Source organism: Carya illinoinensis, chromosome 4 (assembly GCF_018687715.1).
Source record: "Carya illinoinensis cultivar Pawnee chromosome 4, C.illinoinensisPawnee_v1, whole genome shotgun sequence".
In the NCBI taxonomy this organism is placed as follows: Eukaryota; Viridiplantae; Streptophyta; class Magnoliopsida; order Fagales; family Juglandaceae; genus Carya; species Carya illinoinensis.
The window spans coordinates 7,989,368-8,007,217 of NC_056755.1; the positions used below are offsets into that span (position 1 = coordinate 7,989,368).

The 17,850-nt window shown below is 32.7% G+C and overlaps 1 protein-coding gene across 1 annotated transcript; it reads right to left on the reverse strand.

The window, feature by feature from the left end:
* Positions 1–10,963: 10,963 nt before the first annotated feature.
* On the reverse strand, positions 10,964–16,392 carry LOC122306214 (wall-associated receptor kinase-like 10). Its single transcript, XM_043118650.1, has 4 exons — positions 16,374–16,392; positions 13,834–14,169; positions 13,031–13,120; positions 10,964–12,171 (listed from the first exon to the last, which is right to left on the reverse strand). The coding sequence occupies exons 1-4, from the start codon at positions 16,390–16,392 to the stop codon at positions 10,964–10,966; spliced, it is 1,653 nt and encodes a 550-aa protein (XP_042974584.1).
* Between the last annotated feature and the right edge of the window lie 1,458 nt (positions 16,393–17,850).

A 17,850-nucleotide genomic window follows, 5' to 3' on the forward strand; every position in this document is an offset into this window, starting at 1 on the left:
TCAGGTCTCCATATCACTAATTCTCTTTATTTGAAGATTTTTTTTTATACAAATTGGGTCAAAGATGATAAGCTTAAATTATAAGTATACTAAAAATAAATTTAAGTGGTAAATTTCTTAATAATTTTTTATAGATAGATCTAAATTTTGTAATGATGGTAATTAACTATATATATCTCAGCTAGTTTCAATCTATTTCATCTCATCTCAACATTCAAATACAATTCAATACTCGGTTTAAATATAAGAAATATTTCATCTCGTCTTATCATTACAATTTTTTTAAATTCTTACACAAAATGTAATAAAGAATTCAATTTTTTCAAATTTTAAAATAATAATAATATAAAAAAATTCTAATAATATTTTATTCAACTTTTATTTTATTTCAAATTATCTCACTTCAACTCACTATTTAAACGGAACATAAGCTTAGCATTAATTATTTTGAAATCTTTTCTCTAACCCATCAACTGAATGTTATAGACTTGATGATTAAAATTTTTGTGTTTTTAAAATTTTTCCCGGTCAATGCATTTGTCTGTGATGAGAGTTTGAACAATCTATCCAAAGTGTCGATTATGTTTGAAAGTCTTCACGCGTTTGGTCCCAAGTTAATACAGTGGAATGTGTTGAACAGGAAAAAAAACAAAAGAAATGCCGTGAATAGAAAATTATTAATCATCAAACGCCTTTGATAGACTTGTTATCTTTTGACATTTTGTCTCCTCTCTTACCTACAAACTATAAAAGCATTCACATTGAGTTTTTTTTTTTTAAATTTCCTATAATTTAATTAAAAATAACATTCCCTAAAAGTTTGTTTTAAATTTTACTCATCTTTCAAAAGTTTCTACATCCTATTCTCTATACTTTATCTATTCTATTAAAATAATATTTTTTTATTATTTCTTTATTACTTTTTACTCACTTTTATTTATAAACTTAACTACTCAATATTTTTTGTTATGTTTTGAACTATTACTCTAGTAAATATTTTAAACAAAAATTTAAATTATTTTTTTTGGGTATGATAATATTTTTAAATTATTTTTTTATATTTTCGTAATTATTTAAATTATTTTTAAAATAATTATTTAAAACTATAACAAATATGAGTATGATAGAAAGTGTAGACGATTGAAAGAATAATTTATTTTATGTATTAGAATAAAATATTGATAAAACATGGTTTAAGGAATAAATAGTGGTTCCCCAAATATGGAGAATCACTATTTATTCCCTAAACTTTTTTCCTAAAATAGGGATCCAGATGTATGGAGTATTTTAATTAAAATTTTATAATAAATTTCAAATTCTAGGAAATCCGATACTTTGGAGCACTAGATGTGAATGCTCTAAGAGATGTTCGGAGATATCAGGTCTCATATCACTAATTCTCTTTATTTAAAGATTTATATATATATATATATATATATATAAATTGAGGCAAACATGATAAGCTCAAGTTATAAGTATCCTAAAAATAAATTCAAGTGTTAAATTTCTTAATAACCTTTTATTAGATAGAACTAAATTTTGTAATAATCGCAATAATTAACTATATCTTAGCTAGTTTCAATCTATCTTATCTCAACATCCGAATATAAAAATTAAAAAATTAAAAAAAAAAAAAAAAAAAAACACTTGTTTGGGTTCACCAAGTAAGATCAACTCGACTACACAATTTTCAACCGGATATTCGCGTCTTGCATGGGGAATTATCTTTACTAGTATTCTAAATACACTGTTAGATATACGTTGTTTTCCACATATCAAATATCAAAGTCTCAAACAAACACAGAACTTTCATTTATTTTCTTGGGAGAAAGCAACACGCTGTTGGGAATTAACAAAGATTTTTTCACAAGAAAGAAAAAAACTATTCTAGAATGGCTGCTTTTGGACCAATCTAAACACATTGTCTCTCTTTTTTTTCTTTTTTAAAAAAAATATATTATACACATTACCGTTGTGTCCTTGCTAAGAACACCAAGCCTTTCATAATCGTAGATCTATCTTCCTTCTCATGGGTCGACGAAGCCACATTCTTATAAAGGGGAAATATAAGTTAAAAATATGCATAAAAAGTAAACATGATAACATTAATTATGTTAAGAAAACTTATATACACACTCTTTCAACATAGATTACCGTGTAATATGTAAGAAAGACATTCTCCATTTTATTTCAACGAGGATGGTTAACTATCCAGAAATACATATATTTTTTTTTTATATGAAATTGAGATATGCCCATATCATTTCATCAAGTTGGTTTATCTTAAAATATCATAGTAGAGGACACAAATTACCAAAGATCAAGTTCTAACTTAGCCATATTAACCTTTCCAAGTTGGACTTTAGATATTTTAGGAAAGCAAGATATATACATAGGAATATATTATCGTTGAAGTTCAATCTATATTAGCAATAGAAACGAGCTGATCAACTTGTGAAAAATCCTTTTTTTTTTTTTTTCTTTGAAAATTGATTGAATAGTTATTGATTTGCCCATATACAATATTATAGCGGAAAGAACTAAATAAAAATTATTAATATATATATATGTATGTATGTATGTATGTATGTATGTACATGATCATGACATACACACATACATGATCGATATATATAAACAACAAATAGGCATAATGTATTTTCTTATTATTATAAACAACAAATTAGTGTATAATATATATACATGCATGCACATACAAATAGGCATGTATGCAGGCATTGTCGTCATTGCATATATAGATCAATATGATGCTCCAAAATAGAATTTCTGGTTCCACCATGGATTACAATAATAACATCTTAGATAATTTTTTTTACTAGTGATGGGCTTGCAGCCACTAATTTAACGAAGGGTCACCTCACTATTGCAAGATCCCGATATCTCCTGATCCTCCTCGACCTTACTGTGAGGCTTTTTCCCTTTCCCCTCCAATGGAGGATTGGAGGGCCCTTTTTGAAGCAGACGACCACCCCCCCCCCCTTGGGCGGATGTGACAACCACTAAAACAGGACCAATTTGAAGAAACCAGGAACCAATCGATGTTTGTTCTGGTTAGTAGGGTGTCGTTATGGACTTCCTCATGATGTGTCCCCACCTAAGCATAAACCGTTGCCAATTGGGCTCACTCTTGCCCAGTTAAAGTCATGCAAATCTTCTTGTTGTCTAACACAATTCTCCAAATGGCACGAATAGGAAGCTCAAGGCGAACTACCTCTTCGGCAGGAAACTCCCAACCTTGACTCGACATGAAGAATAATCATTTCAACTAGTCATTGACACAAGAAAAGCAGGTTTTTGGAACCCCTATAACCCGATTGGGAACGGAAGCTCCACAGATTGCCACACCCCATGCATAAAAAGAAAATCCCTGGCGGTCAGGCCAAGGTAATCTTCGCCTGCGGTCTCCAAAACCATATGCCAAACAATGTAGTAGGACATCAAGATCCTCCACGTATTAGGGTGAAATTGCGATAGAGCCACTTGGAGGAAGTCCAAGACTTCTTAGACAAGGAGGCAACAAGGAAGGTCCAATCCATTAGAGAACATCGAAGGATACAACGCCACCTTGGTGGCGAAACCATCAGAATCAATGGCCCACTGACGGGCCACTAGAATCTCTAAATCCTTAGAGTTAGGCACCTCGAAAGAAGATTTCACTGACCTCATGTCAGTAGTGGAAGCGACAGAGGCCTAGTGGTACCCTTTGAAAAACTAAGAGCATCTCAAATCTCAATCGGACAAGAGAGTGACATGTGTCACTAAAAGTGAAACAACGGGCAATAGATCAAGAAATTTCAAATGGATGAGGAAGCACGGGATCGAATTGTCACACGCAATCTAGACGTGGGGAAGTGAATAGGAGCACACAATGGACAACCCACCCGTCAAACGTTACAAACCAATGAGACATCGTGGGTCTTTAAGAGAGAGAGAGAGAGAGAGAGAGAGAGGAAGAAGAAACAAATGAGAAAATTTCACCACACACATGTGGTAGGAATTTGTGCGGTAATTAGAATGGATGTTTACACCCTACCGGGCTAGGCCAAACTTATCCCAGGAGGCCTAACGACCAAACATTAGTTGGCCCACAAGTTGGGTAAAGATGAAGAAGGCCTAGGGCCTGCACGGGAAGTGAACCAGTGTGGAAAGTTGAGACGCCAACCTTTCTGACATGACCCTGCACACACACATAGCGGCAGGGCCACATTGCATTTAAGGACCAAATACTGGACATGGACAGATATCACAACAAGGCACAGGATGCATGACAAGGTGGCCGCACTCACCAACTTGCCGCAAGGGACACAATCAGGGGAAGCCATGCTGCATTAAAGGCGACAACGTGGTACCTTGTGTAGAAGATGGCCACCTCTTACATGGGATATAGAGGACCACCTCGACGGCGATATAAAAGACGAAATCCAGGTTAGAACAACTCTTACATTCTCTCATACACAAAAATTCCCTCTAAGGATCAACAAAGTGAGTTAGGCATCTAAGGTGTTTCATCAACTGTGAGCCATCATCTTCCTTGTATCGCAGGTGATCGAGCCCAATGATTAGTGCGCGAAACACGTCGTTAACACCATTAATGTTAGATTTGAGAGAAAATCTAATAATAAAATAATCGTTAGAATACTAATATCTAGTCATTATTGATCAAGTATTTGCATGAACCAATTATTTATGAATTGTAAATCCTCATAATTTTTTATATGAAGAGTGTTGCATTGAGGTTTTCAGCCTATCTATTTATTTACGTTAATGTTGTGACTGATAGAGACACATACGGTTATGTAGATAGGTCAAGATCCATATTCACAACTTTCTAAGAGTTATTTTCTTCGACAAAGGAATCTAGCTGTTTGTTTTCTAATAAATATTATCTTAATTTTTATTCTAGTAATCTATAAGTTAATGCCAATAAATTTTTTTTTAAAAAATAATAAATATATATTTAAAAGGGTATGACACGACAGCTTTAAGTCTTCTACAATACTTGTTCTTTCACATCATTCCAAAAACAACACTAAATTAATATTACCACCGGGCGAATGAACTCAAATCGTGCACCATCACATAGTCCAGGCAGCCTACTTTTTAAATCTATAAATATAATATATGTATATATATATTTATATATAATTACAGGTTAATAAGCTTTTTTCAAGTGCAAAATACTTCTCTATTCCATATTCCATCTGTTTTCAGCTTATTTTTTTAATTCAAAGATTCTATGTATCTGTTGCTTCAGAGTTCATCATCTTCATGGAACTGTAAAATTTACCATAAATTTACTTAAAAGAAAGTTTATTTGATATTCCCAACTTTTTTCAAGCTTTTGAAGAAACTACAGATCATTATATATTTCTTTTAAGTTATCATTCCTTCACCAACTTGTGTCCCAATCATGGGCTTTGATAATCCCAACGACACACATTTTTCTGGCCCAACAAATAAAGATTAGAATTCAAAGGTGAAAATAGTCATACCAGTCCAAGTCGCAGATTTCAAAATTCAGATTGGCTAAGTTTACAAAGGGAGTTACTATAAAATTATATTAGAAATTACAACAAATCAACTTTAGAATCTAACACAATCAAATTATAAAATATTTTTTTGTAAATTGAACATTTTCCTTTGAAGTTATGATGGCAAAAAGAAGAATCAACATATTGACTACTCACATGGTTTATAGTTTATATTCAGTTTGTTGGTTCTACACATACATCTTACATAATAAATCTTATATATTGTCGTGGTATAATGTGATTCAGAAAATTATAAATTTTTTTTATTATAAAGTAAATATATATGACATATTACTTTAAGTCACGTCAGTATAAAAATGTTTTTATTTAGTAGCCAAAAAATAAAAAAAAGGATGGTATCAGCCGCATGATATTCTTTCTAAGCTCTTTCAAACGAGATATATCAATCATTCTTCGCATAAAAGACCAAAAAAAGGTCAATGTTTTGAGTATTTTTTGCTTACACAATGGACAAAAGTAGATAAATATTTGTGCACTTGTATGAATAATGGCATCTCCCAGTTTTAAAAATTAAGTATACCCACAAGGAAAATTCCGACTTAATTAATTAATTATTTATTTATTTTGATTAAGTTAGTTTTTTTTTTATTCCAAAAAACAAATGGAGAGATTAAAATTAATAGCATCACTTATTTTAATGGGACTTGATTTTGAATCGATGCATTGTTCTTAAGAAATTCTATTTAAAATTTCCTCTAAATTTGTAATCGAGGATTGTTTGATTTGTGTCCCGATAATGATATGGAAACTCCAACTTGCAGATTGATTGTGTGTAATCGATTATAGAAATGCACTTTATATGTCTATTTATCCATGAACTCAATTTCTTGCTTTTCATGCCATGAAATATGAAACTGTAGGCTATTCGTAGTCATTTTTTGTTTTACTTTTCTTTAGTGTTAACTTGTTTTGGGTATTTATAGATGAGTAATAAGAGGGATAAGCTCCAAATCCATCAGGATTCGTAAGTCTTTTGTAAAAAATTAGGTCTAGTTAAGAAAAAGTAAATTTTTTCACACTTCTTCACAGTGAGATTCACTTTTTATTTTTATTATTATTATTATTATTATTATTATTTAATAAAAGACTTACTTGATGCTTACACATTTAAAACTTGTATATATCATTATTCCTTATTAGGTGTTCTCCCAACTGTCTATACTAGCTATAAGAGTAATTTTAGGAATAAGTTTTAAGTAAACAAGTTTAATACAAGCCTTTTATAAAATAAAAAATAAATAAATAAAAAAGGTCACATCAAGGAAAAGTATTTTTTTCACATTTTTTAATAATAATGTTCATTTTTTGTTATAAAATAACTGTGCGAGAGTTTTATACTTGGATTTTTATATATCAATATTTTTAATGTAATGTTTATATTACCAATAAAGAAAGAAAGAAAAAAAGAAAGAAAAGTCCTGAATTATTTTTCACACTTCTAGGAAGATAACACAACCTGAAAAGAAAAAATCTTCACAACCTTCCAACACTCCACACTCCACATTTTTTTTTAATTTTTATTATTTTATCTTTTATCAAATATTTAATATATAAATAATGAATAAAATAATTAATTTAATTTAAAAAGAATAAATTCAAAAAAAAATATTAAAAAAATATTAAAAATTTGAAAAAAAGTGGAGTGTGGAGTGTTGGAAGGTTGTGTAGCATTCCTCATCTCTAAAGTGAAAAGTCAGTTTGCAATTCTTTTTTTTTTTTTTTTTTTTTGAGTTCGATAGACTTTTTATTGTTGCATTTCTTTTCATTTTAGTATGGACTAGGAATCACAACAAAAATCAAATCCTAGAGTTTCACAAAAGAACAAAATCCCCAAAGATAAACTTCTAGTTCCATCAAAACCCACTAAGTCACTGCTTCAAGCATCCCACCATAACCTTGCAACAGGAAATCCAACACCTTAAAAACAATCAGTGAAAGAATGAAGAACTTACCCCTGTACAGCACGATGAAGAAATGCGGGAGTTCCGGGATCCAGAGGAAGTCTTCTCAAAGCACTCAGTGCAGCATATTGCAAATTACTCCGAAAACAAATAAAAGAATGTCAAAAAATAGCATCCAATGATCATCTACGAAAACCACATTCATCAAAGCAAATGTATAAAAGAAGGAGCAGGAGAGCCTAGGGTTTGGCTAACAAATCCTACCGAGAAATGCGTTTGTTTCTGCCTGTGTTTGTGGAGTGTGTCTACCTGCGTTTGTGCGAGCAGAGGAGGGGTTTGTTTGAAGTCATCACGCCTTCACCAACTTGTATCCCAATCATGGGCTTTGATAATCCCAACAACACACATTTTTTTGGCCCAAAATATAAGATTACAACTCATAGTGAAAATAGTCATACCAGTCCAATTCGCAGATTTCAAAGTTCAGATTGCCTAAGTTCACAAAGAGAGTTACTATAAAATTATATTAGAAATTAAAACAAATCAACTTTAGAATCTAACACAATCAAATTATAAAATAATTTTTTGTAAATTGAACATTTTCCTTTAAAGTTGTGATGGCAAAAAGAATCAACATATTGACTATTCGCATGGTTTATTTGATTTCTTGGTTCTACATATATATCTTACACAATAAAATTTATATCTTGTGATGGTTTAATGTAACGTATTACTTTAAGTCACGTCAGTATATAAATTCTTTTATTTATTAGCCAAAAAATAAAAAGGGATGGTATCAGCTGCATGATATTCTTTTTAAGCTCTTTCAAACTAGATATACCAATCATTCTTGGCATAAAAGACCAAAACAAGGTTAATGTTTTGAGTATTTTTTGCTTACACAAGGGACAAAGATAGAGCTGCAAGGTCCATCATGGTTCTCGTGGGCTCACAATGAAATGAATTTAGTTTTGGACACTCACTCTCCATTGGATTCAGAGCCATAGCATGCGAGAAGTACCTCCTCTCCAAAAACAAAACTGCACACACCATTTTCAAGATTTGAAGAGAAACGAATGACTCATCAAGTAACAATGGAGGTATGACTCGAACCAATCTAGTTGCACATACTATAAATGAAATGGGATAACTTAGAACACATTTTTCCCCCCCTGAAAATGCTAGTTTGTCTCCCAAAAGTGCACTTAGTGCATTATGAAATTTTTTTCTTATTTTTAAATGTTTACAAAAGTTACTACTAGTGAATTTGTACGTCTTTTTTTAACATTTAAAGTTACCGTGTGCTACTCCTATTGGCAATCCTTTATTGAAGAGCAATCATTCACCTTCTCTTTTATTGAAAATTTCGTGGAAGAGATTAGTAAATGGTAAGTGTTCAATCATTCTGTAAAAAATTGACTCATTTGGTTATACAACTAATTTTTTTTTCTTTAAAAAAAAAATAAAACTCATATTACTTTATTATTATTTATAAATAATTTATTACTATTTATAAATTAGTCATTATTATTATTTTATTATTCACAGACTATTTCACTATTATTCACATATGATTTAAAATACTCTTAACATAAAAGCATATACGAATATTTCATAATTGTATAAATAATAATGAAATAGTTTGAGTTAAGATGTTTTATTAGGTTTTAAAAAAAGAAAGAAAAAATGTTGAATAAAAATATTATAAAATTAAGAAATTATTTAAATATAAGTTTTTAATATTATTTTGTTTATAAAATTTGAAAAGTCTGACGCTTTTAATATTTAGGGATGAGGGCTTTTCACTTTTTCTTTTCATCGCCACTGCTCTCTCTCTGTGTGTTACGTTTTCACCCTTCAGCCATTCCATCCCCTCACTGTGAGCAACTCTGCCTATTACCATTTATATTGAAAAAAAGCATGCATCATTAGACCATCTATACATTAATCTTGTGGCTGTAGGTGAGAACAAAACAAAGTCCGTATAGCAATATTGGATAAGACTGAAAAAAAAGAAGAAGAAGAGTTGATTAGAAATAATTAATATCAGATTCTATTAATTTGGCCCTTTAAAATCTCTTAATTCCCTCTTTGATTAGTGGTTTTGGGCCCATGAAATCTACTTATAATCTCACTACTGGCATTCAGCATTCCTACAAGTTGCTTGTTAGGATGAAATTAAGAGATCACAGACCCAGTACCATGGCTTGCACATTCACTCAAAAAATATATATCTTGTGTGTGGGTCATGGGTGCATCCACGTTTCAACTTGCTTAAATTTATTGGGTTAGTGCATGGGCATCATGTTGGGGAGATGTATGTGTTTGTCATGGGCATCATGCATGTCTATCAATTGAAGTTTGCCATTGGATAGCTAGATCCCCTATGGAAGTATGACATGAAGAAAAAATTATTACGAATAATCTTATAAAGAAGATGGTTTTTTAATCCAACCCAGAGACACAGAACAGTTTTTGATTAGTCCCAAAACATGCCTAGGAGACTTTCATGGGTAAGAACTAATTAAACAAATTAAAATGGAGTTGGGGGAGAGAAAAAAAGGAATGAAGACAAAGTACGTACTGATCATCGAGAAAACTAATTAAATTGTATTGTGATAGGTTCGTGTAAATGAGAATAAAAATACTCACGGAAATATCTTCTTCGGGTGAGGATGTACCACAGTTTAACTGGAATAATTTTTCTCCCTTTCGTTGATAATCCATGCTGCTTAAATAGCAGACCATATACATGAAACTGAAAAAAAGAGTAAGCCGAAAAATAGAGGAACATCCTAAGGCTACTACCAGTAACCGACGCCTAACAAATGAAATAATGGAAATGGACTCCACGTATTACCGAAATAAAACGCAACAGAAAGATAACATTAAGCTTAAATAAAATGACCCAGTCCATGCACGTTGCTAAGACCCAATGCACGCACGCATGCCAGTACGTCGTTACGTTCCATTTGCATTTCCCGTCAACTTCCTCCCAAATATTTGGGATTTTGTTTAAAACTTCTAGCTAATCGACGTGGCTTATCATTTTGGATGCAGCGTGTTCTCTTTACATCAAAATGAGCTCTATATATTTATAGAAGAGCCAACTGATGAGATAGATAAAACAAAACTAGAATAAGTGAACTAGCATTTCTAATAGCACGCGGAACTTCTAGCTAGTTTGAGGTCAAAGGGTATGTTTGCTTTGTTGCTAGCGTAAAGGACATAAAAAAAATATATGATTTTTTTTGCTTTACTGTTAATTTTGAAACTGTAGGGTGAAAAATCAGAATGCAATCAAGAGCTGCTCAGAGGAGCTGAGACCATAAAATGTATATGTTTGCATGCTTCATTCTACCAAAAGATCATACATATCATATACAATCTCTGTTCAATCATACACTCATGGCATTATCTTCAAGATATATTCAACCAAAAGATTAAATTATATGTAGCCCACAAGATGAAATTGGGAAAATATTGTGTCTAAGAAGTTTTTATTCGCCTTAATATTGAAGACGATAATAATGGCTCAGTGTCTAAAGACGAGGCTATGCTGCTGTCCTTACTTGCAATTGTTGATGTAGAAACAACATTATACTGATCGAACATTTCATTCTTGAGTACAAGTACCTCTTCCAAGTTTTGCGGCATTTGCAGTACCCCCTCCAACTCTTTTGCCACCTTTTTCATCGTAGGTCGTTTCTTTCCACTCAAATTCAAGCACCTTTTCACAAGGTTGGCGACTGCAATAATCTCTTCCTTCTTAGCTTCTTTCAAAACTCGATTATCAATAATATCAAACAAATTGTTTTCTTCCATTGAATTAAGGAAATATGTGGCTAGACTTTTGGTTTCTAGTGTCCGTTTAGAAGAAATCGCTTTTTCTCCTGTTAAGAGCTCAGCTAGGACAACACCAAAGCTATAAACATCACTTTTTTCTATAAACTGACTTGATTGGAAATACTCAAGATCCAAGTATCCAAAAGTACCGTATACTAGTGTGGTCAGGTGAGTTTGATCGATAGCGATAGATCTTGAAGTCCCAAAGTCGGTCACTTTTGCTCTATACTTCTCATCTAAGAGTATGTTTGTAGTCTTGATGTCTCGATGATAAATAGGTGAGGAAGCTGCTGAGTGCAAGTAAAAGAGAGCTCCTGCAACTTCTGTAGCAATTCGTAATCGCATACCCCATGTGAGTAGAAACTCATTTTGATCATCAAGATAATGAGCAAGAGTTCCATTTGGAACGAATTCATAAACTAACAGAGGAATTTCTGTCTCCAAACAACAGCCAAGTAATTTAACCACATTCCTATGATTAATTCGTGAAAGAATGACCACTTCATTAACAAATTCTTCCAGTTTTTCTTCATCAATCATCACAGATCTTTTTACTGCTACAATTCTTTCGTTCGACAACATGCCTTTGTAAACAGTACCTTGTCCACCTCGGCCAAGTATTCTATTTGCATTAAATCGATCAGTGGCCTCCTCCAAATCCTTTGAACTAAACAATTTGTTGCTCTCAACATTGACATGATCACTTGAAGATAGCTGTAGTTGTAACAAGAGTCCACCATTTCGTTTGAAGAACTTCTCTTTTTGTTTAATCATCTTCCTTTTCTTTATAAGTTTGTATGACCACCATCCACCAAAAAGCAAAAATAATACGCCAAAGCTTGTAGTAATACCTGCTTACTCAATGGAATAGGAAAAGGTCATTAGTCCTTGCTATCTTAAAGATTATATTAATAACTTTGGTTTTGCATGTACATATATATATATATATATAGACTTATATCAGTACGTAGCAATATTATTATAAATTTATTATTCGAAATACTTCATTACTATAAATTTATTGATTTTTTTAAATATTCTAAGAATACAAACGATTTCACGAATCACGTTTTCTTTCAAATCTCTCTCCAATCTCTTATAGCATATAAATTTATTCTATATTTTACGGTTCGAGGACATGAATATGTCTCTTCTAAATTTATTTCGTGTGGCAATAATATTGTTTCTCAAAATATGTACTTTTTGTTTTAACTTGTACCACCCGGGTTTGTTTTCATAAAATATCTCAAATATTCAACTAATTTCAACTTATCTCACCATTACAACTTTCTTAAATCTCCATACAAAATAAAATAAATAATTTAATTTTTTTTAATCTCAAAATAAAAATAATATGAAAAAAATATATTCTAATAATATTTTATTTAACTTTCAACTTTAATCTTAACCTATCTCAACTCATCTATAAATACAATTTGGAAACATTCTCAACTCATCTCATTATTATAACTTTTTTTTAAATTTTCACATAAAATATAATAAATAATTCAAATTTTTTAAAGCTCAATTCAACTTATCAAATCTCAAAACAATAATAACAATATTTTATTCAACTCATCCAAAATCATCTAATCTAATCTCAAAATCCAAACCACATTAAAATTTCTGGGAACTGGAAAGCAAGTGAAACCAATTTAAACGAGCGAAGGTAGAACATACTGGTAAAAATGAGATGACGTACGTACGTACCTATAACGATGGCTCTCATTTGCTGAGAGGTAGGAGGCTCGAAACAAGCTCTGTAAGACCCATCCATATTTTCACATAATTCGTTTACATCTGAAATATGTTACAATGACAAACACGTGAGTTAAGGAAAATATACAAATATATATATATGCAACTCTTTAAGAAAATATTATTCTTTTCTAAATTTATTCAAATTTTATTTGATTTTAATAGTTTTGAATTCAAAAACTAATCATTTTTTTTTTAAATTGGGTAATAAAAGATATAAAATGGTGTGTTTTATTATAAATATGTTATCAGAAAAACTCAAAAGACTTGGAGAATTAAATTGATTAAATAGGTTGCTACGAAAGCGAAATTTACCTTCACATCCTCCAAGAAGATACGGATTTCCTCTGTAGCCACTCTGGCACCGACACTTCCACTCCCAGGCGACCGTAGTATTCTGAACAGTAATATTAAAAGTATTCCACATGATCAAAGTAGAACAATAATAGGTCGAGTTCTTGTATTCCCTTGCCGTTGAGTTTTTCTGTATGGGAAGAGAATAGAAAGAAGTATTGTCAAGCCGCCACTCCAATACCACTGGAACGGACATATTTGGTTTCGGCTCTGTGAATTTGGTCTGAAACCAATCTTGGTCTACCAAAAATGCATACTTACATCTTCTACCATTACTATTGTGGCTGGAACCTATTGTCTCTATGGTTGTAGAGAATGGATTGTGGTTTGGCAACAGCTTGTGGGGTAGCAATAACTTCCATTTGTGAATTCAGGCTTGTCACAAGAGGACTCGCACCTACCGTACTCAAATGAATTCGAGTCATTGAGCAAGGACCGTAATGAGGCAGAGTTGTTGCAACCCATGACAACAAAGCTGTTTTTGTTGTCGGAGAAGACGAAAGGACTTTTCTCTAACTCCGAATGATTTTTGCTGCTCGAAAAAATGGCATAGTTGACGCGAATTTTGCCTACAGCTATGTCAATCTCCAGCACCTCCAGGTTGAACCTCTTCAAAAATGGTTTTGGAAATCCCAGATCATAGGAGTCATTTCTGCAGACTATCTCAAACCAATCTCCGACGTAGCAACCATTTCCGATTTCAAAAGGGTATGGAATGCTTACTTTATTCCCACAGTCTTGTGGACATTAAATTGTTTATTATGTTCGGTGCTCTTGCGAATGCATTGACTGAGCACATGATCACTAACACAAGCATCCGAAACAGTACCATTTGCAATTCCATAATCAAGACCTCTTTCTATGGTGATTTTGATCAAGATCTCGATCGGTTTTATATTCTACGTAATAGTTGAGATAATTCAAAGCTGGAAGTTGCCATGAAGGCCGAAGTTAGGATGAAAGAAAGTTTCCAGATACAGGGAAAAAAGTTAGGCTTTGAATTGAATTTGTAAAACCATGCAAGCCGTGTTCTCTCTAGATCTCTAGAGACTAGACTATGCTTTTTTCTTTGGTGTAGAAAAGTCTCTGCTGCAACTGTCGGAAGTGATCAAATTATGACTGCTTAGGCAAGGGGGACGGCTGGGGCACGAGTCTGGGTCCGGTTTGGTTAAAGGACGCTGCTACGTCCACTGAAAAACGCCACCGAAAGTGGCCACCGAAAAGGCAAGACAAATTTTTTTTTTTATTTTTTTATTTTTTATATATATTTTTTAATATATTTAAACATTTTTTAAAAATAAATAAAAATCACAATATCATTTAAAATACTTTCTTAATCAATAAGTAAAAAAATATATATTAAAAAAATTAAAAAATACAATCGGTGGCCACATTCGATAGCCATCTTATGTGGATAAAGTATTATCCTTGGTTAAATAGATGAAATTGTCAGTTTAGGTAGGTAGCAGAGTATTTTCATTATATTCTATTATTATTATTATTATTATTATTATTATTATTATTATTATTATTCACATAATATTTAAAATCATTTTATTATTTAAATGCAATCGTCATCTGAACTGTACGGATGATATTAACTCTCTATCCAAACGGTCATATTGCGTATTATGACTGGGTAATAGCTTAAGTATACTGTTTGAAAAAAAGAAAAAAATTTATTTAATGATTAAAGAAGTAATTTTAAATATATATATTTTTTCTTTTTTAAAAATATTTAAATTTATTAAAAATTATTAAAAAAAAATCATAGCAGGAGGAGGGCATAGTAGTCTTGCCCTGTTTGTTTTGTAACTTTTCAACGAAATGCTCCATCTGACATTAGGGGTGTTCAAAATTCCGAGACTTCCGATTCCGACCGATTTCCGCTCCGATTCCGACACTAGCGGAGTCGGAATATTCGGAACTCGGAATCGGAATCAGAATATTCCGATTCCGAGTCGGTAGTCGGAATCGGAATCGGTGCCCAAGTTGGTTCCGATTCCGAATACCGAATTCCGGATTTTTTTAAAAAAATTATGCAGTTGCAAAACGACGTCGTTTTGCAGCTACATAATTTTTTTTAAAAACTGGAACGGCGTCGTTCCATTTAAAAGGGAACGATGCCGTTTTTCGTAACTCTCACGCCGAGTGCTCTCAAGTCTCACGGACAGGACCCGTCTCGACTCTCTCTGTCACAGACTCACATGACTCACATTTCTTGCCTCTCACTCTCTCAGACTTGAAGACTTCAGACTTCAGAGTTCAGTGTTGCCGCTCACGCCTCACGGTCTCGACTCAGACCGATTTAGTTTAGATCCCTCCACAGACCTCTCACGCCGCAGGCCCCCACCGATTAGCCGTCGCCGCACTGCCGCAGTGCCGAATCCGAGCAGTTTTTTTAGTAAGGTAAATATAGGAATTATCATGAGATAAATTGTGTATTCCAAATTTTATTTAAACGGATTATTTGATGTATGGAATTTTTTTGTGAATGGTGAACAACGTTGTTATTCTGTGAAATGATTATATATTGAGGAACCGTTTTGCATTTTCAGTATTTTTTTTGTTTGTGATTTTGGACATTGAAGGCAACCTGTTTGTAGAAATGTCACAAAGAAAATGTTTGAATATTTTCAGCCGTGGTTTCACTGGTTTGGTGGATGTTGGGGTCCACTTTATATATCTACATTATCATATATATGTCCTAATTTTTTTTTATATATATATATAATATCCGAATGGTTCAAGCAAAGCAAATAACAAATATATATGTTATTTGTGAAGTTACAAATATATATGCAAATAACATATATATATAACAAATATATATGGGAGTATAAAGTTTGAAGTATCAATAACAAATATATATGTAAAGAAGACCATGTGAGGTCTACTCTTTGTAAGATATACATTACTGCTTAAGCCTTAAGGTCAATACCTCTTTGTGAGGTATACATTACTGCGCTGGGACCTACAGGCTATATAGCATGGACATGTTTGTGAGGAGTTAATAGCAGGTTGTGTGTAAGACATCAAGAGGCTTAGTAGCTAAGCCAACTGGCTGAAAATTATCATGAGATAAAGATATTGAAAACTAATGATATATATATATATTTATATATTATAACTTGGCTGAAAACTATCATGAGATAAAGATATATATTATATATATATAACTTGGCTGAAAATTATCATATAAAGAATATTTTGTATTATTTGAGATACCCTACTCCAACACTTTTTGTACGTGAGTGTGGTGTCACTGGTGTGGAGGATAATGATATGGACCCAACAACTAACTCTTGCACCAAACATGCATTAAGTTCAAAATTAGTACAATTTACCTAAAGGGTACTGTTCTCTCTTCATATTTTAATTGGGAACATCCACGTAATATTGCAACTGCTCCATATTTTATGATCTTGAAAAGGTGTGCAGGTAATGCATGAATATTTATATTGATAATGTATTAAGCATAGATCTCAACTACATCTCTCATTATTTTAGTATTCAAAAAGAGGATATACCATCAACCATATCCTCCTCCTCCACTCTTTGCCAAAGTCTCTGTCTTGTGTCGTGAAATTACGTTTCCTTTTTGTTAACTTTAAAAAATAAACTTCATTGCAAAGGGAACAAAATCTTAAGGAATAAGTTTATCCAAATCTTGTATAGCTAGCGGTGTGTGGTGGGATCAATCTCATGGTATGATTGACACTGCTTGACCTGACATATCAACTTGTGAGCTGAGTTCCATTTTCTTCCTGTTCTGGGTTTCATTTATATTGGAGCCATGCAATGTTAATTTTCTTCCTAGATAGATGTTGATGCATTTTAAGTGACTATCACTCAAATAGTTTACGTCAATAAATGCAATAAAAAATATTAATTCAGTCCTTTTTTATATGTGTCAGATTTGAAGCTATGGAGGAAGAACCATATGGGACCCCAGAACAGGATCAAGATGCCACAATGCCGTCCCCAGCACCGAGATCGAGACCCTCTTCCAGAACATAAACTTCATGTGCAAGTAGTCGATTCCCACTCCCGGTAAATATAGAAGATGAAGATACATTTAATGAGGAGGCTGAGATGGGTATTGGGGATGAGCCGGATGTACCACCTCCATCCGCGAGTGCCAAGCCACCACGTCCACGATCAAATAAAAAAAGATCGTGGACGTGGGAACATTTCACCAAGGTTGACGGTGATCCCTCGGAACCGCACACAGCTTGCAACCATTGTGGCCAAGAAGTTGGATGTCATTCAAAGAAACAAGGCACTACTGGATTGATATCACATCTAAATGGTTGCCAGAGGTATAAGATAGCGAAGGGATTGGCGGCCAAAAATCAGACAACACTGAGTTATGAAACTTCTACTACGACTGATGGTACGCAAGTTAAGAAAATGGT

What these genes read in the sequence shown, in the direction of transcription:
- LOC122306214 (XM_043118650.1), bottom strand. An exon ending in CTCGAATTCATTTGAGTACG is followed by an intron (nt 13,121 to 13,833) that starts GTAGGTGCGAGT and finishes AACATATTTCAG; the next exon opens with ATGTAAACGAATTATGTGAA. An exon ending in AATGAGAGCCATCGTTATAG is followed by an intron (nt 12,172 to 13,030) that starts GTACGTACGTAC and finishes TTGAGTAAGCAG; the next exon opens with GTATTACTACAAGCTTTGGC.